This window comes from Pyxicephalus adspersus, chromosome 10 (genome assembly GCF_032062135.1).
Source record: "Pyxicephalus adspersus chromosome 10, UCB_Pads_2.0, whole genome shotgun sequence".
NCBI classification, from domain to species: domain Eukaryota; kingdom Metazoa; phylum Chordata; class Amphibia; order Anura; family Pyxicephalidae; genus Pyxicephalus; species Pyxicephalus adspersus.
The window spans coordinates 22913524-22934180 of NC_092867.1; the positions used below are offsets into that span (position 1 = coordinate 22913524).

The 20657-nt window shown below is 36.8% G+C and overlaps 1 protein-coding gene across 4 annotated transcripts in view; it reads left to right on the top strand.

Annotated features, from left to right (window-relative positions):
* The first annotated feature begins 4173 nt into the window (after positions 1 to 4173).
* The window catches only part of LGI1 (leucine rich glioma inactivated 1), a 27363-nt gene continuing 10879 nt past the window's right edge, over positions 4174 to 20657 (top strand). Inside the window, exons 1-4 of one of the 4 annotated variants that reach the window (XM_072423786.1) lie at positions 4175 to 4773; positions 5396 to 5467; positions 17247 to 17318; positions 20364 to 20435. In XM_072423786.1, the coding sequence (XP_072279887.1) occupies positions 4703 to 4773; positions 5396 to 5467; positions 17247 to 17318; positions 20364 to 20435 (287 nt within the window). In that variant the 5' untranslated portion in view covers positions 4175 to 4702. Of the gene's footprint in view, positions 4774 to 5395; positions 5468 to 17246; positions 17319 to 20363; positions 20436 to 20657 lie in introns of all 4 variants that reach the window. The other 3 variants (XM_072423784.1, XM_072423787.1, XM_072423785.1) reach the window with 3 other exon arrangements.

A 20657-nucleotide genomic window follows, 5' to 3' on the forward strand; every position in this document is an offset into this window, starting at 1 on the left:
CCTGTGTGGATGTCAGTTCATTGAGGACTTTAGATTTATGTCACAGTTGCAGTGTAAAATATAGTAATTCATCCAACTTTGTTTCAGGCTTGTTAGATATTGTCAGTCCAAAACAAAAGCAATTCAGCTTCTTAAAATTAAACATCAATACCATTATGATAAGGCAGACTAGAAGAAACCAAAAAGGCCTACCACTAAAAACTGTGAACCACTGCCTTGCCGTCTTATAAATTATGTATATTTCATTGTTTTCATTTCAACAGAGAAAAACAAAGGAATTTATTGTTCATATAAATCATGGGAATACATTCTTCCAATACCTCAATTGTATTTGTGCTAAAAACAAGAGAGGAGAGAAAAAAAATGATCTTCATGGCCCCTTCTTAAGAGGACTAAAACCCTTGTTTTACCCTCTGAACTCTGATAGTGTGATGGTACAAATAAAAATGTAGTATTGCAAAGAATAACTAAGAATAATTATAATAAAAAGGAAAGCAACCCATTGCCATCTGTGTAACCTGGCGATGCCTGGATGGCATCTGCATCCCTGTCGTGTAAACGTTGGGGTTCAAGGACAGGGGAAGCAGATGCCGGCCGAGCATCTGCTCGCGAGTCTTGGGCTGGAGGGTGGGACCGTTGGGCAGGTAGGGGGGACCGAGTGGGAAGTTTAAAATAATGCAAATTTTTTAATGTACCGCTTTTACATTTATAAATCCTCATTATTCATACTGCCACAGGGGTTAACAAACAGCAAATTACTTTTAGGAAATGTATTCCAGGTTTGCTGGATCACCCAGGTTGACTGATAAAAGTGTTTCTTCTCCAGTCTTGGAGAGCTTTTATAAATCAGACCCAATGCCAGTCTTGCTCAGTAAAGCTGTTTGAAAAAAAGTGTTGATATACCAAAGTGCAGTAGCTCCCACCAAATAAAAAGATTAGAACTAAAATTGCAACATGAAATCTGTCACTTTCTGTATCCCCCCCAAAAGGATCCAGAATCTCCATTTTGTGATTCGCTTAGCTGTGTGTTCTTGTACAGGAGAATAATATTGCAAATGTAAACCAGCCTACAAATGAATTATAGCTAATATTCTGATGAGTGATTTACTGAAAGCATTTGCTAGTAAACAGTCAATAATGGTATCCCTTTGTCTCCAGGTACTAGCATGCATAGTGATGACAGTCCAGTTACATAGATTATGGCTGTGGCTGTAATGTCCAGTAATGAATGCATTGGGGAGCAATAAATGGCTTTCTTATTTAAAACAGAACTTCAGGCAGATATAACAAGGACATAAAGTAGATTATAAAAAAAATAATAAATATATATTTTAAATACAGTTTAAAATATTTTAAAGCATATCTAATCCTAGAACCCAAAATGTATTATATTGTGATAGTTGCATTGTTTTAAACTTTTCCGGCTAACAACATATTCAGAATGTTCATTCTTCATAGTCCTTTTTTTTGTCACTTCATGTGAGCTGAAAAGGCAGCAATACAATTTTTTTTTATGCTGTTAGTCTCATCTCATCTACTACCATATAACGAAGTGAACAAAGACCAATGAGTCCAATCTGTGTGACATTCATGGCTTCTATCTGAGATAGAGTGGAGTTGTGAGTGTAGCCATGGAGAGACAGGAATAACCTGTTAAAAATAAAGCAAAATATTAAAAAAAAAAGCCTGAAAAAAAGACCACAGCCACCAAAGGACTGGTAAACTACAAGTTATTACATTTACGTTTTGAGTTCAAAAAGGCTTTAAGGTGGAACTAAAGTTCAATAAAAAAAATAGCAAAGAGGCAGGTCTTTGTTTGCAGACAGGGATACGTGATGTCCATTCTGCAATAAATAATTTACCTGCCTGATTGCTAGTGTCTCTAGAAAATGCATGCAGTTATCTCATCCCAGACCAGCCAATCAAGATAGCAAAAGATTTATATTGGAAGAGAAGAAAGAAAAAGATGGCAGCACCCACGACAGAATGAGAACAGGTCAGTATATTTAAGATTCCTGCAATCTTTCATATAGCAGAACTAGCTTGTAGAATGGGGTCTGTGTCTTTTATTTTATTGGCTAGTGATGGACCTAAAGTGGATTTTTAGACCAAGCTGTTCTTCTTAATATCTATAAAGAAACATGAAATGCAAATCTGACTTTGCTTTGTGGAATGTTTTCCTGTCTGAAAAAATATAATCACCAATAAAAACAACAAATCTGTTCACATTCATGCTTGAACCATCCTAGCATTCAGCAATTATTACCTAAGAGTGTAGGCATAGATTGTTCAGCTGTCATTGTGTGTATGGTGTTTGATCAGTCAAAATAGAATTCAAGCAAACTGGTGCTTTCCTCATGTAGAGCAAAGGCTTATGTTCACTTTGATGGTAGAAAAATACAACCCTATCCGCTCTCTTTGCTCCTCCAATGGCCTACTAATAACTTCCTCACTCATAACCTCATCACATACACAGCCCCGCGACTTTTCTAGAGCTGCCCCGACTCTCTGGAATGGTCTTCCTTTTCCTAATCGGCTTTGCTCCTACTTTCTGCTTCTTTAGAAGAACACTCAGAACCCATCTTTTCAAACTTGCCAACCCGTCTTTCGCCTTAAACCCTCACTACTTCCCACCATTCCATATCCCCCCCTCCTATTGTGTGTTTTTTCCCCCACCTCCTAGATTGTAAGCTCTTCGGGGCAGGGTCCTCTCCTTCTCCTGTGTCACTGTCTCTCTGCAATCTCTATCTATTATATAGGGCTGCGTAATATGTTGGCGCTATATAAATTCTGTTTATTATTAATAATAATAATAATGTCCCTCTTCCTAGCAGCATATTCTTGTCGCCTTTTCATCTCCACTGACCACAGAGAGCAAATAAAAATACCTGGTACTTCCTAATATGAAGAAGCATGTGACTAACTACACTTTGTGCCAGCATTAGTGATTAGCCCAGCTGATTGGTCCAGACAATACTCAGCCCTATAAACTTTAATAAACTAGAGAGGCTCTGAGCTTACACATGCCTTAATTCCCCTACTTCTACTAGCTGGATAACATAGCAGGGAAGTAAAAGAAAGTAATGTACAGTATATACTTTTGGGTAGTGGGCATCAATGTCAACATTATTGTTTGCTCTGTATGGACAAACCATAGTCCTATTTAGGTAAATATAAGTGTCCAAATGCTCAGTTGTCTCTTACATCCAGGTGAATGTTACTTCTGTATGATGACACATTATCCTACTTGCATACAATTATTTCCTGTGTTGCGAATAGAGAAAGATAAATGCACGAGTTTTTAATTTACAATGGAGAGGTTTGACCAATAGGACAAAGAAATTAAAACATCTCCAGGGGTGCACTTACCTGTCTTTTTATTTATATGGTTTTACCTAAACTCTTAAAACTTAGTGTTACAGTTTGTTCATAGCTCTGTTCTAAGACTTTTTCTGAATAGCTCGATCAGCATATCATTTTAGAGTTTAAAGTTTGCATGTCTCAAATAACCCTTTATTCTATCTGAATGCTGCTGACTTCCTTGGATAGCTGCATGGTATTGCTAGAATGGGTTTCCTCGTGATAACAACAGTGGACCATGTCTGCATAATTGCATAATGTTTGTTGATTCCCCATTGTAAGCCTATATAACAGGGTGACACGTTAGAAGCAGAATTGGGAGATGGGGACAGATATCTGAGACAGAAAATGCCTAAACAAGAACATTGATGGTGAGCAGGTAAAATTTTTATTAAAGTTGCAGATGTTTTATAAAAGTATTGAAAAGGATCCTAAGAAATAGGAAAACCTATATGAGAGTTTTTTGCAATCCCTGGACCACTAGTAATACATTTTATAAATAGTTCATGAGAAATCAAATAAGGTTTTTTTTTTTTTTTTTTACATATCTCTGTCAAGTGCATTTCTGTATTGTATTTTTTTTATGTAAAAACAATTTGGAATTTTCCATAACATTATTGGGTGACATTAGTTACAGATGCTGTGTTGATGTACATTTATCTGTGGGTACCTTCTTCTTATCTGCTCTGCTTGATGTCATATATAAGACAATGCCATATATAAGACAATGTTTCGATAGGAATTGTACCATGAAGGGATTCAGTGAAAACGATGAATTCCCTCCCCTCCTCTCAGCCCCAGCAAGACATAATGCTGTACTATTTTTGGTTCACAAGAAAAGGGCCTCCCTTTGAAATCAGCAGGCTGTGCATTTTCTAAATGACATCACTTGGCATTCTGCTGCTGTGTGAGCTTGATATTTACATGGTAATGCATGTGTCCCTTGTTCTTGCTTCTATTGCAAGGCAGTGGGACATTCCCCATCACAGAGCACAGCTCCAGTCTTCCCACTGCCCCCTGCGCAAACACACAGACGCTGCTTTCTGATAAAGCTGCAGGTCTTTCGCTGCAAGCCAGTCACTAAGAAGAGGAAGACAGTGACAGAAGAAGAAGAACCTTGTATTGGCTTTAGAATAGAGCTCGGTTACTGCTGTTCATGGTTTGGGCTATCCTTCTTACTGGCTGCAATCACAGAATACCTGTAGGATGGGGAATGGTAGAAGACCACCTAGGATTGCCATTTTTCTTTGCATCTCCATTGCTCTTTTGCTAATAAACAAGACCGAAGGGAGAAAACCAAGCAAGTCAAAATGCCCAACCTGGTGTACTTGTACCAAAGACAATGCCTTATGTGAAAATGCCAAGACTATTCCTCGCACCTTTCTTCCTGATGTTATCTCACTGTAAGGGGCTGTAAGCATTTACTACTTCATTTGTGGAATTGTATGTGCTACTGTCAAGCCTTCACTTAGTTAAGGTTGCATGCATGATGTGTTAGTACATTGCACAAGAGAACATGTTATATGTGCATTTATTAGCTGTATGTTCTGGATTGCTTGTGCAATATATGTAAATCTTACAAAATGTAAATATTGGAATTTGACCATAGAAATGCAAGATCTGTCTGTGTTTGTGTGCCGTAATGGAGCTTTGGGCAAGTTGGGAAGATTAGTTGTGGCAGATATGCAAGTGGTGCATGATATAGAGATGCACAGGTGGACACTACCTTTCATTCCTGTGAATGATTTGCTCAACCTATAAGCACCCAAATCTACCTAAGAATGCCGGAGGAAAAAAGCAGTGGTGGTGTCCAATTTACAGTAACCCCTAGTAACTAGAATTCATCTTTCATTGGATTAGAAGAGTCTGAACATTGGAAGACGATTGCTGATTGGTTGCTCCTGTTGATTACTGCACATCGCTTTTCACTGAATAGCTGACTGTTGTATTTTATAATTTTTAATTCATAAACACTAAATTAAGATACAACACTTTTCTTTTAAATTTTTTATGCATTTCTCTGTTTATTTTACAGGTCCTTTGTGAGATCTGAATTTACAGAAATCCCAGAGGGAAGTTTTTTGCACATCCCATCTCTGCAGCTGCTGTAAGCAAGCAAGCTTTATTCTATAACATAGGGCTACATGTGTCTTCCAGTGGAAGCTGTTAGAGTGTATTGTCTGAATGAAGTCACCTGTGTAATATGCACTCCTGTCCTTCTAGCAAATGGCATTTTTGCAAATTGCCTGAGACCCTGACTGCTTATATAATCAGGCACATATAATTAAATTGAGTGCATCAGATACGCTAGGCTCTGCAGCTCTCTGGGCTGGGGAAGGAGGTGCATTGATATTCAGTGTATTAGCTGTTAGTAGGAGAATGGGCTGAGTAATGCAGCACTTAGATTTATATATATCTATACACAAAGCTCTTTGTATCCTAATATAGCTCATTCAAAGGTATATTCAGTAGAAAAATGCAGAAGACTTTTCTGTGCATCTTATATGTTGTTAAGATGTAAGGTAAGGTTAATTTTGTAAGGATAAAGTGCTGTAACTCATAGTAACCAAAGAGTAGTTTTTGTCTTTCTTTTCAGTGTGTCAAACTGAAATGTGCTATTTGGATGCTGTTTACCTCATGCTTACAAAAGTTATTAGAAAGATCTGATCAGCTTTTATTGACAGGGAGGCTCCTGTCACGGCTTGACTAAAAGTGCGCCCTATTATCAAAAATATTTTGTTATCACGAATTTAGATTTCTCAGAATACATGTTTTGGAAATATATCTGCATGACGTAAGGCAGCCATCGCCATTTCTGTAAAGAAAACATAAAACCTGTCGCCAATACTATACAATAAAATATATATGGGGAATATCTTGTGACAGGTCAGGGACAGGAAATGTAATCCTGGACAATGTCCAGTCTAAAGGGATTGTGAATGTTTGACAATCTATGTGGTTGTCTTTTTGTTTCCATGGATAGATCTTGAAAAGGTCTGTGTCCCTGCCGTGGCTTTCGGCGAGTTTGTATTGTGCATAAACTTGCACATTTGTATAATACAACCACACACGTCTGTGAGCTTGATGGCTGGTGCAGACATAATTTATTGGTTGCATTGGTTTTTAAGATTTCAATGCTGTTGAATGTAGCGTGTATAGTCAGAGTGTTAGGAGTGTAAACATCAAGCTCAGTTGTTTTATAGCTAGACAAGTTTAATTTTGCTTAATAGAAATATGAACAGTAGCTGGATTTTTCTGTAAATCATTTTCAAGTGAAAATAAATGGCCTCCCAGATCCACATGCATCTGATTTTGTTTTCCAAGTATTCATATGTGTACATACCTATGTTCTGCACATACATTGTAACATGGTCAATATTATCAAATTAGGTAGAAGTAGGAGTAAGTTGTATTCAGCCTGAAATGTTTAAGCCAACCCCCCTCCACAAATTGTGCTTTATGTATAGGATTTAATATTCATTCTTTCACATTTTATACACAAACAATGAGGCTTAAGTTAATAAAACTTTGCAACTTGCAATATCAGATATCTTCTAATAGCATGTGAGTGTTCATGCACCTACCAGAAAAGGGCACTATGACGTAGACCAGCTTGGTAAGTCATTCTATTAGGTAAAATATCCTGGGACATTCAACATGTATTTAAAATTACTTGTCAATTTCAAAATTTAAATTGAATCTGAAAGCAAGAGTTTTTTTAATGGATTGTTTTCAGGTACCGTGGTGAGGGGTTGAAGCCTTTATGTTTACTGTGTCCGTCATGGAAAGCCAGTCTGTTTGTTGTGGTGACCACTGGCCCTGAAACTGAAAAGTAAGGGAAAAATCCAAGACTAAAACTACATCTGCAGTGGTGCTTGTTTTTATCTAGGGTATCGTTAAAAATATTACTTTTTATTTACATTAATATTCCCTGCCACAGACTTTCTCTTCTCTTTGCAACCAGTTCCCTGGAGCCATTTGCTTTGGTGCTCTGTCATTTATAGACATTCTGATGTTATAATGTAGAATGTAGGACCAGGGGTTTTGCAAACAAGGAGTGCTCACTCTAAAGCTGGTGTGTTTGGAGAGAAGATCAGAGCACTGGCTTTGAGAGGAGTGAGGGATAACTCAATTAAAATTGCTTTTTTTGTTACCCTAGATGAAAACATGCATTAAACTAGTTTTGCCTTAAATATTGGAAAATGGAAAGAGATTCTAGGGACGTGTGTGGAAAGGTATCCTTTGTAAGTTAAAGTTTCCTTATGTGGGATATTTGCCAACCCTGAAATACAGTATTTATATTTGAACATGAAAGACAGGCAGGATTTTTTTTGGCAAAAATGATCTTATATTTTTTTAAAAATAAAACCAATAAAAATTGGTGAATAAATATTTTATGGTAAAAACAAACCCCCGCCAATTGAACAAAGATTTGTACATTTTGTAAAAAAAAAAACAAACAAAAAAAAACAGAACGTCTGTTTTGGCCTTGAGATAAGCATTATATCATTAAATGTTAGTCATTTCATTCCATCAGCAAAAAGAAAATATTTGCACCTGGAAGCAATTGCAGTGAGCTAATCTTCTGTAACTAGATGAGTAACTTGCAAGAAGATAAATCAAAAAGATATTTTAACATCACATGACAACCATAGCAAACCCCTGCTTTATGCTCTGCTGTATTACTGAGTACAGGGGAACAAAACAGTCCTAAACAGAATTTATGTTGCATTTTCTGATATAGTTTTTGTTTTGCTGCAGTCTTTACATTTAAGTGACTCCTAGGGCTCTATTTATAGGGAATCTGACATCAATGACTGCCATTGAAACGCATAGATGTGGAAGATTCTCATGAGGGAATGTTTGAGGGAACGTCTTATTCCCTCAAGGGAGCAGTAAGGCACAACAGTTTTGTTGCATTACAAATGAGGACACAGGACCTGCAGATGTAATGATCAAATATGGCTGGCCCCATGTACGTATTGAATTACAAATTCTACATAGTACCAAGGTTTTTTAAATATTGACATATGTTTATACAATTATTTAAAGCAAACTATACTATTATTTTAATCAAGCCAGTGTGTTGAAAATACTATAAAAGATCTTTAGGGCTTTCTGACTCTGGCTATTAAATATTAGACTTATAGCTAGGGGGGTAGCACCTTGTGCCTCCTACCTGTTCATGATTAAATGATCTTCCTCTCATAGTATATATTGTAGAATAAAAAATTCCAAGTCATGTTTTACGGGCAACAGAATCTTGAACAGACAAGTTGAACTTTCATTTTTTAAACTCCTAATAATACTAAAACAAGCCAGTAACACTTGCTACAAAATTCATTAAACCAGGCATTTTTCATTGCTCTTTGGTCCAAACTGGATCCTATGTCAAATGTAAAAGCTTTTGGCAGTGGACATGGGTCAACTTGGCAGCAAGCCATGATGCTCTGTTTGTGTGACGCCATTCTCTGACCGCTAGCATTACGTTTTTCAGCAATTTGTGGTACAATAACTCTTCTGCATGACTGAAACATGACTTTAACTCTTCTGCATGACTGAAACAAACTTCTACAGTTCATTGGTTGTCCTTCGTTTACCACTTTTGGTGGTTGCTACATGCTGGGAGTGCGCACAAGACATGCAATTTTGGAGATTATCTGGCACATTTTTCTTGATTTTAACACATCAACTTTAAGAACTTCTTGCCCGGCTGGTAGGATATATGTAAGTATATACACAATGTTTTCTGACAGTAATTGCTGCTGTCAATGTAGAAGTCAGATGGTTAAACTGTGATATTATTATTATTATTCTCATCTTTATAGATGTGAAATGTCTGGGTTTGTAGGTGGGCTGCCTCCATAAACTGTTTGGTTGGAAGATTATGATGGTCAGTAGGCTACATTGAGGAATATGACAGACCCTGTAGAGATTGACATTTCTCCAGAATATACATTTACTAATCTTGACATCCCTGTGATTTCTTCTTTGCACAATGCTTAGAAAATCAGCAGAGATGGAGAGCAAGTAGGCAACATTATCCCAACTGCAAGCCATAAATCCTTTGAATAGACACTGCACTGGGCAAAACCAACTTTTAGACCTATTGTCCCATGGAGGGTCCAGTAATTTGACTAGGCTGTATAGTAAGCAGATCTTTTAGATTAGTTCAGTCACCAGTGTATTGCTCCAATTGTAAAAAAATAAGGTTGCCTTGGATGGGCCGGGTTTTACTGGCAGTTGAGATGAAGTTCCTATCAATTTTATGTTAACTATGCAACACACACACAAAACAAAACACTGGTTTAAGAAAATCTCAAGGAGCTTCTTGATACCTGTAGGAGGGCAAAGGACAGTGAGTTCTGACACCTTGTATAATTTTAATGTCAAATGGATGTCCCAGTTGCTGGTTTTAGTATTTAGCAATGGCTGATGTCTGTATCAAAACAGCTTATTCTGCTTTTGCTACAGTAAAACAAAAACAGTGGATGGATTTTCAAGATAGCAGGTTATCCATACTACATATGGATAATGGTTTTCTAGCAACTGGTTGGGCATATTAAGGTATCAAAATGATCACTTGCTGTGAATTACTGCACAGTATATTCTACTCTTCACATTATTAGAGGACAAATGGTTTGCTGCCAAGCAAGGTGGTTGGATTTTCAGGCATGTTTTACCCACCTTCAGGCTTGCATGTCACATAAACATTCAGCAATCTGGCTGGGTGAGAATGCCAGACAGTTCTATATAGCTCAACATAAAAGAAGTTTAGTGGTCATTTCCAGTTACTACACTATATAGACAGAAGTATGTGGAGATCATTACCGGGTACCTGGTAATGCTCAGGCATACAAAGATATTTTAGACACATGCACTTTCAACTTGTGGCTGCAGTTTGTGGAAAGACACTATTCTTCTTCAGCAGGCCTATGCTCTGTGCATAAAACTATTCTAAAAAGACATGGTTTAAAGATTGTGGTGTGGTGGAACCCAGAATGACTGCACAAAGCTCTGACTAACTCTACTGAATGCCTTTGGGATGAAGTGAAAGTCATTTGTGAGCCAGGTCCAGCATCAGTATCTGACCACACAAACACTCTTTTGACTAGTTTTGCACACTTTCACACAGACCCCCTCCATAATCTTGTGCAAATCTGTCCAGAAGACTGGAGGCATCACAAATGGGTGGGGGCAGTTTTATACTAAAGGACATGGTTTTGGAATGGAGTTTCCAGTAAGCTTACATAGGTGTGATTGTCAATCGGCCACTTCCTTGAGATGGTGCAAGCTCACAGCAATGACGTGATTGTTTGTGTGTGCGAAACGAAGGCAAAATGTATTCAAACAATACCTTTGCTGGAAAATCTGCATCTCTCTGGTTGCTGGTGTGATAAAAAGCAGACAGATTTTTAGCTTGTGCTTTGATTTAGATGTGTGATAAATCATAAATAGAAAGGATAGGTCTTTTGATTAGAATTTCTTGTCAAAAAGGCCAGAAATAACCCTGACTAGAAAAGGGTTAATCACAAACCCGTATTCATTAAATCATGCCCACACAGTGCAGTAATACATTTAACGACCCTCATAACCATCATCACCCATGTGTTTATCTCCTAAATGGAAGCCATGCTTATAATATATTGAAAGGTATAAATTCCATACAAATCATCATGTCCTCTGTATGGCGACTTTAAGATAACAACTCCATTGTGCTGCAAATGTCCTAACATTTATAGACTGTTGCTAGGCAGCTGAAGAAGTAATAGGAAAACACCATCTGTAAATATATTGCAGAGCAGAGCCAGGAATCCTACAATAAGGAATACTGAATGTGCTCTGCTTGATGAAAGAGACATTCTATGGACAGAAATCTTTAGACTTTTTGGACATAATCACAATGTACAATCACATTTATGCTTACTATATTGGTATTATAATATTACATCAGGGAGCTGCACGGAAACATGCGTCACTGCTACAGGCCCAGCCATTTTTTTTGCATATTGGTTGGCACAAATGTTGAACAAACAGTTCTCATATGTATCTTAAAGAACCAAGAATTCTGCTTGAAGCTAGGTGTGCTTTTGTGGTTATTTTTTTCAGATCTGTGCAGCAATCCAGCATAAAACAACTCTGCTTTAATTCAGTAGTTTCCTGTAATAAAGACCTTTACTATTCCTAATATGCCCTCAACCTCCTTGCCCTTGGTGCTTTTTTTGTAGGTAGCTTGAAGTAGAAGGGCATAAAGCTCTGTTTCAGGCACACACTGTGTGCAGCATGGTTATAATGTCACTTCTACTTTTACAAAGTTATATCTGGGTTTACAAATTTAGTACACACAAAGTGAATTTATATTGTTTGTGGCTATTTAGGAACAGGAATTTTTTTTGTGCTAGTAGTTTAGATTTATTGAGGTTTGTGAGGTTTTTTAGTTACATGGTTCCAAAGTGCTACAAACCCCCTTTTTCTTGGTGCCGGAACATTCAATTTCATTACCTTAACCACTAATCCATTTACAGCCACGGTATCTCAAAGTTATATTTAGACACAAAAATGAGACCACACATGACAGAACAAGACACATTCTTGGCCTTCTTATTTACCCCTCACTTTCAATAAATTGACAAATGTGTATTTACCTTGAAAAGGACAGCAGCATCTTTTCTGAATTTACTAAGTACAATCTTCACCAAGGTAGCTAGAAGAATGCTTTTCCTTTTACTTACAGAAAAATAACCACAAATTATTTAATGATACTTCACCAATGCAGAGTAATCACTTTTGCAGAATTTCCACATGCATTTGATGAATGGCTAGAAGCAGAGCCAAAAAAGCAGGTTTCCCCCTCTACCCTTTATCCTAATTAATAACAATGATTAGGATGGCAACAGTTTTTTCACACATCACAAATGCATCCTCTAATGTTAAGTGACTGGCAGGTGCACGGCTTTGACCAGTCATTCTATCCTCCAAGTTTAAAGCAGGAATATGAAGGGTGTAGCTGGGGCTGCTGCACATCCATCGGGCTTATGCCTAGGTTCCCTTGTGAATGAACCATCTCAAAACATTCACATCTGAAATGTCTGGAGCTTTCCACATCATGCTGAAAAAAAAAGGCAACAGTAATAAGCAAAAATACCCAGAGGGGACTTTTGAACTGTGTGCTTTTACCACTTCTGACCTGGTTTTCCTATCCTTGGCTGTCCTTCTTAATCTACGTAGCTAGACATCATAAACCATATACCGGTAGGCAGTTGTGCTACAGATGTTTCCATGCTTTCTGAGTCAGAACTGAGATGTTCTTCATGTAGGATATTTATACTGTCTAGAAATTCTGCACGTTGTATAGCTTTGTGCTCTTGTTCTCGTGTTGTAATTGCTGGTTTTACAGACTTTGCTACTACCAAACAGTATTACCTTCTGTATCCTTATTTAAAGTTTATGTAGACCCAAAATATACACTTTTGTTGTTTGCTTTATTTAATTTTTTTTTTATCTATACCTGAAAATACCTCATCAGTTCAAAACTTGTTGATTTTGATAGTGATCAAGTGAGTTTGTTACTTCCTGTACACACTGCTAATGTGGTAGGTACTCTTATTAGTAGGCAGTGTTATCCCCTGCTCAGCTCTTCTTGTTGACTACAGAACACCTTCCTCCATACTATGGAGAAAAAAGGGGGGAGGTGTTTAAAGGTCCTTGGGTAATGCATCTGCTTCATAGATACAGCAGAATAAAATTGGATTGTTTTATCTCAGTCAAATGTTCCATTCTGTGGTAATTAGGATGCTAACAGTCACCTTAACTGCTAAAAGTACCTGAAAAGCACCTCAATGAAATATGCTGCATTTAAAGTAGAACCCTAATTAGACAACCTTATACAGGAATAAATAAGACTTAAATGTGAACTTGTATCATCCATCACTGATCAGGAAAGACAGATATATGTTCCCTCCTTCTCTCCATTGAACAGAATAGTGCTGTGCGTTCAATCTGTCACTGGAAATGATCACAAAAGATTGTTTCCAATGACAATCATCTGAAGCCTATACTGGGCTTTATATTGACAGCAATGTACAATAAAACAAAGCCCTATTGTAAGAAGATAACGTTACATTAGCAGGACCTAAAATAGATGTAATGATTTTTACTCTTTACATAAGGCTGTTTTTTTTTTATATTTGCCTAGACTCCTGCTTCAAACTGACCCAAGAGACCTATTTTACCTTCAGAATGTCTTTAATTATTATGTTGGCATCCCCCATGTGTACCTGGCTGCCTTCCTAAGTCCCTCCATTGGCTGGTTTTCTCATGGCCTTGAATCAGAACCTGCTAAAATGTAGACCAGGAATTGTTGTGCCTCGTTGTGTGCTGTGATGCCTGTGCGATGTCCATGACATAGGGTAATATTGAAATTCTGGGGTTGTGGGTAAGACTTGAAATTTCTTCAATGCATCCATCTGGGTCACAGAGAAGATAAAGCAGCTATAAAACAATGTATCTTCTTATTTTGCTGTCACAAAGCAGCATATTGAATTAGCAGCGGTATGCAAAATATTTAGTTATTTAGCAAGAAATAAATATTGTGTTATCAAATACATCATTTACCTTTTACTGAAATGGGGACAGTACCACCATTCTTAAGTCACTTTCACCATCACACACAGGACATTGATACTTCTATGCTAATATAAAATACAGAAATGTTAGGCAAACCCTTACCACAAGGCCTGTGTGCAAAGAAGGCACTAAAGAAGATACAGATAAGATGCAGCTTCCAACATGTGGGCCCATAAAGTCCAGGGGCCCATCCATGATGGCCATAATTTGAACATAATATTCAAATGCTCACCATTTATCTTTTCTTTACAGCTCATTTTCTATACTGCTATCTGCTGTCTATAACTCTATTAGGCTGGAAATGAGGTACCATTCTATGAATGATACTTCAAGGACAGAATGGAGTAAGCAAAGGCTTTTATGATTTATGACGGGGACTCATTGGTCTACAATTTTTGCATTTCCATGTTGATTGATTTTCTGTCTATTTCAATACTGAGCCTGATTTATTTAATCTCTCCAAGGCTGGATGGTTACACTTTCGTCAGTGAAGCTGGGTGATCCAGCAAACCTGGGATGGATCTGGTCCAGCATTGAAAACATGTGCTAGCAAATGGCAAATGACTTTGAAGAAATCCATTCCAAGTTTGTTGGATCACCCAGCTTCACTGATGAAAGTGTATCCTTCCCAGCCTTGGAGAGCTTTAATAAATCGGGCTCATAATGTATTATATCATTGTATTTATCTGTAATGAGACCCTGGCCTATGGTCTTGTTTATTGTAGACAAGTTGCTTACTCGCTCACTGGTAAAACCATGACAGAATAAGAGGAGTTGTTTATAGTAATACTGGTAAATCATTTATTATTAGTGCAGGATACAGTATAAACATTCAAATTTGGTTACTGTGGGCAACAGCACATTTTTTCTTCTGCACTGCTTTGTATTATTTTTACATTATGAATACAGTATGGCTGTATTAGTATCCTTGTTAGGTTTATATTACTGATGGAAGAAGTGTCAACACTCATAGTTCTTCACATATCCCCCTTCCCTCCTAAGCACTGTGTTGGTCTCCATGGAATCACAGTAAAGGGAGGTTACACTTTCGTCAGTGAAGCTGGGTGATCCAGCAAACCTGGGATGGATCTGGTCCAGCATTGAAAACATGTGCTAGCAAATGGCAAATGACTTTGAAGAAATCCATTCCAAGTTTGTTGGATCACCCAGCTTCACTGATGAAAGTGTATCCTTCCCAGCCTTGGAGAGCTTTAATAAATCGGGCTCATAATGTATTATATCATTGTATTTATCTGTAATGAGACCCTGGCCTATGGTCTTGTTTATTGTAGACAAGTTGCTTACTCGCTCACTGGTAAAACCATGACAGAATAAGAGGAGTTGTTTATAGTAATACTGGTAAATCATTTATTATTAGTGCAGGATACAGTATAAACATTCAAATTTGGTTACTGTGGGCAACAGCACATTTTTTCTTCTGCACTGCTTTGTATTATTTTTACATTATGAATACAGTATGGCTGTATAAGTATCCTTGTTAGGTTTATATTACTGATGGAAGAAGTGTCAACACTCATAGTTCTTCACATATCCCCCTTCCCTCCTAAGCACTGTGTTGGTCTCCATGGAATCACAGTAAAGGGATATTCAAGGAACTGTGAGTGCTGACATTGCACCACACACTTAATTGTTAAAGTGTCGGTGAGGGGATAGTATGTGGATGTTTTAGGTTTGTATTGTTGATATTGTCTTTACTAAGGAGAGTAAAGTTCTGGTGATCATTGAGTGGGAGAAAATCCAAAATGGGAGTTGTCTTTTAAAAAACATTAGGAATATTACAAAATGAAGCTTTCTTCTAAAGTTTTACTTACTTTGGGAAGAATTCTTTTTCACCCTTCTGTTGTGTTTACAGGACAGGAAGTAAAGGTAAATGTTTTATTAGTTTTAACCATTCCTTACACTATCCAAAGTTAGAACAATTTTAGCTTTAGATATACTTCAAAGTAGAAACCAGGTAAGTTCTAAATAGCTGTTCCCAGAGTATTGGGGCCATGTCGCACTGGTGAATTTGTGGCAGTATGTTTTGCCCATTCACTATTTTTGTCGCTAGGTAAAACACAAACTACAGTCAATATAAAATCTGGCTGCTGCAGCATTTGGAGCTACAGAAGTACAAAACTCCCACCTTTTGTAGCTTTTTATACTGTCCAATGCAGCTGTTAGCGATCACAGCACACCATCAATTTCTGGCTACCTAGATAAGCGTTGTAGCTGGTCACATCAACTAGATAAAAATAAGCAGAGACATTTATATCTGCTACAAATTTGCTTTTGTGACATGGACCTTAATTCAGAGGGTCAATTCACTAAGTTTATTTTGTTTATTGTTTTATTTCATGGCATTATTTTAAAAAAAAATAATACAAAAACAAAGATATTAAAAAATATATGTTTATTTACATGAAATGAAATTATAATTTAACCATTGGAAGCTTGAAAGTATTTTATTTGTCAAATAGGTTCTCATTTCAGTCTCCTAAAAGACACCTTGTATAAATACATTTGAAAGTGACTTCTAAAGAGCCATGTGACATCCTGGGGTCCTTTATAGCTTGTTCACACCACATTTGGTGGTTCACATCTATGGGGAGGGTGCAGGGTAATATTACAGAGAAAGATGCATTTTTTTATTTCACTAGTTTTCAAGTCCAAAGCAATTTGTTTTGACTCGGCATAGAATTCTGCTTTAACGCCGGTCAGGTGGTAGAGAATTTTCAAGGAGGAAACATTTTTGTAAATTGTTTTTTACACACAAAATATGCTAACATAGGTAACCGTAAATTCAGTTGAACTTTTTTAATAAAAGAATAATAAAAATAATAACATACAATTGTTTGGTTGTAAATTTACAAAATACTGAATGTGTTATAATTCATTAGTGAATTGACCCTATAGTATTTCAGAAAAAGTTGGGGAGAATTTTTTTTTAATTGAATCGATGATCAGTATTGAGTGGCAGTTGGGTGTTTCTGATCCTAAAAACTATGTAGGCGTGACAACAGAAGTTTTGTACGTTGCTTCAGAGTGGTCCTGTTAGCAGTGAGCTTGTGCTACTTTAGACCCCCACCCCAACGTCAGATATATAACATGTGCTCTAATTCTTGCTTTTAACATGATCGCCCTTCCCTCAGTAACACATTGTTTGACTATAAACTCCTATTAAGTAGATTAATTTCTTCATTCATAAACCAGTCACTTTCTCTTCCTTGTCCTAATTGTTGTGTGTTATACTTATGCAGACTATTCACTTCAAACACTTTTGATGCAATCAGTGATGATGCATTTTCTGGTCTTCCTCACCTAGAGTACTTGTAAGTATGAGCACCAAGCCATTACCATTCTTATAACTCATATACACAGCACTATGTATTTACCAAGACAGCAGTCAGCCTGCTCCCACTGTTCATGTCTTATTCATGGCTGCTTTTCCATTCTTAATGCAGACAACGGAAATCTGCAGCTTATAAATCGATCACAGTGGAGAATAAGAATGTTCAGTTAACATTGAAGATTTGTTCCTATTTGTCCAAATTTTTAACCAAATGGGTCTCATGCATAAAAACTGCAGAAATAAAAATGTCAAAAGTGCACATGCTCATGCACAGACTTTAGAGCAAATGTCATCATTGCAAATTTATGATGTCATCACATTGCCCCACACAATGGGAGAGGAGTTTGTGGTTTTTCATAGAACATTTTCAACACTTCACCTGTCTATGTATAATCATAAGGGTTGTACAGGCTTGACAAAACTTCAACCATGGATAAAAAATAATCAGGAAGACACAAAATATGTATGTGTATATATATATATATTATTTTGACATAAATTATATTAATAAAAGAAAACCAGCTATCTGTTCTTCCAAGTAGCTAAGTTTGAAAAATAGCCAGCCTGGTAACTTTGGGTTTGGACTTTGGCTTGGATTCATGGCAGATTCTTGAACTGTTACATCTCATCATATACCATACATTGCTATATTGGCCCTGATTTATTAAAGCTTTACAAGGCTGGAGAGGATACACTTTCATCAGTGAAGCTGGGTGATCCAGCAAACCTGGAATGGATCTGGACCAGGATTCAAAACATTTGCTAGCATTAGTAAATTAGTTTGAAGAAATCCATTCTAGGTTTTCTGAATCACCCATCATCACTGATGAAAACGAATCTCCAGCTTTAAAGAGCTTTATTAAATTAGACCCATTGACTGCAGGCGCTGAGCAGTCTAGTAAGACACATACATATAACATATTGCACAGTCTGTAGACCCTGACACTTTCAAATAACTTTCCCACAATTGCTTTAAGCATTCACATAATATTTATGCCATGGGGCTTCTCAAAGCCATCACGATTATCCCAGAGTCATTGAAGCCCCTTATAGAGAGAGCTATCTACTCTCTATTTGCATGACAGGCAAAAACATTTTACTATGGTTGCTTTTTAAAAAATCTTACTTCAGTTTCTATTCATGAGGTCCAAAATGTCCTAATTTAGTGCTCTTATGTGAGTTATGTAGTTGATACTGGTGTGTCTTTATCGAAATGCATGCCGCGTTTCTTGCTCCTTGCATGTCACCCAATTAATTATTTGCTGTGTCTCTTTTATACCCATTTAAACCAAACGTTCTTTTAAAAAGAAATAACAAAATCATCCAAACATAATGGAGACAGCCATAATGCAGCATCTGTTCTCTAGGACATACAAACATTAGTTTGAAAGTTACTAATGGTTCCTATCTCCCGGACTTGACAGGCTGACCATTGATTCTGTTTACAAATTGGCTTCTTCCATTGTGTGTGGGCAAATGCTTCATTAACTCATTTATCATCTCTGTAATACAAATCATATACAGTTGTTAAAATGTACCTGTTTAAGTCAAAAGTTTTTTTTTTTAAATTTATGTGTATAGAATAAAATGTCACTTATAGTCTAGGTTGTATAGAATAGTCATATAAACCCTGGAACTCTCATGATATGATAGATAAGGGCTCACCATGGGATAGTAATGTTTCTATTAGCATACACAACTTTGCCTAGACAATGCTTATGACACTAAATCTACTGGTATCTATGTATATATATAATTTATAATCTGAACTATTACTTTCCATATGAGATTTCACCATAAGATGCCACTGGTTATATCCGACTATATTAGAGTGATCACAAGCAAGCTTTCTTTGTAAAACATCATAACCAATAACAAGCTAAAACAAAAAAAATGAATGATATAAATAAATAAATAAATAAATAAAAATTATAGAATAAAGGGGATATTTAAACCTTAAGGCCCAAATTGGAGCAAACTTTTGACAAAAAAAACTTGAGTTCAGATGTTGTAAAGCAGAAAATTTGGCATTCACCAGGAATTAACAGATGGTTAGTCATAACCATAGTTTGAGTACTATAAATTAAAACACATGCACTAGGATGATTCACCTGATGTGAATATTTGAGCAGTTTTAATTTTGTAGAGCCCTTTTCTTTCTTTGGTAATGTTTTCTTTGCCTGTTTTGTGCACATCCTGAAACATTTGATAACACCCTGTGTATGGTGTGCATGTTCTAGCAATCTTAGTAGAGTGGTGACTACAGTAGAATGACCCAGTGGACAGTCATTTAGCATGGCTGCTTGTATTTTGGGAAAGTGCAGAAAAAGAGGACACTGCCTATTGATTCTCTGGATACACAAGTGGCCATAGATGCAATTTGCCTGCAGTATAGCAATAGAAAAAAGAGGAATAAATGTTTAATTATTACAATAAAATTTGAAGTGAACTTTATAAATATGTGGAAAGATCTTGTCCAAAATGACTTTGGGAAGAATATCCAGACATTGCCAAAAATTGTAAGAATCTAAAATCTTGAGTCTTGGTGTCATATCCTGAGGGTTCCTAAGTATGCATTTTTAGCTATTATAATTCAGTTTTCGCCTAAACCTCTTGGAAACAGAAGCAACCATGTAACCATGCTTAACAGTGAGGATGTTAACCATTAGGCTTAAATAAGCAAGTAGTTGTGATGTCCAAAGTGCAGTAGCCCATAGCAATCCGATTTCTAGATCAATATTAGCTAAAGCCTGATTAGCTCTATGGGTTATCACACATAAATGTACATTATACTTTGCTATAATACGGTAGCTTACATATATTCTTTCCTTTACCAGACATATGAAATTATGCTATAGAATAAAATAATTATAGATGGTAGCCCTTTACCCAATGTTGTAAATGTTTTTGTGGCATGGTATGGATTTATAAATGTTTCCACTCATACAATAGGCTCAGCATTACCAGCCTTCTGTCATTCATGAATGATCTTGCCATATAAACAATGTTAATATTTGTCTTCTAGGTTTATTGAGAACAACAAAATAAAGTCCATTTCAAGAAATGCTTTTCGTGGGCTAAAGTCTTTGATTCACCTGTAAGTATATAGCCAAATATAAGTACACAGGCCATGCTATCCGTAGCTAAGTGCCATACTAACTAAATTATCCCTGTGCACATCCACTTTATAACGTATAGTAGGTGCAATTGCTGGATTCCTCACATGATGGTAATTGCATGGGTATCATTTCCCTAATGCAGTGTTTCCTAACCAGGGGTCTCCAGGGGTTGCTGGGGGGTTCCTTGAGCAATGAGCAAT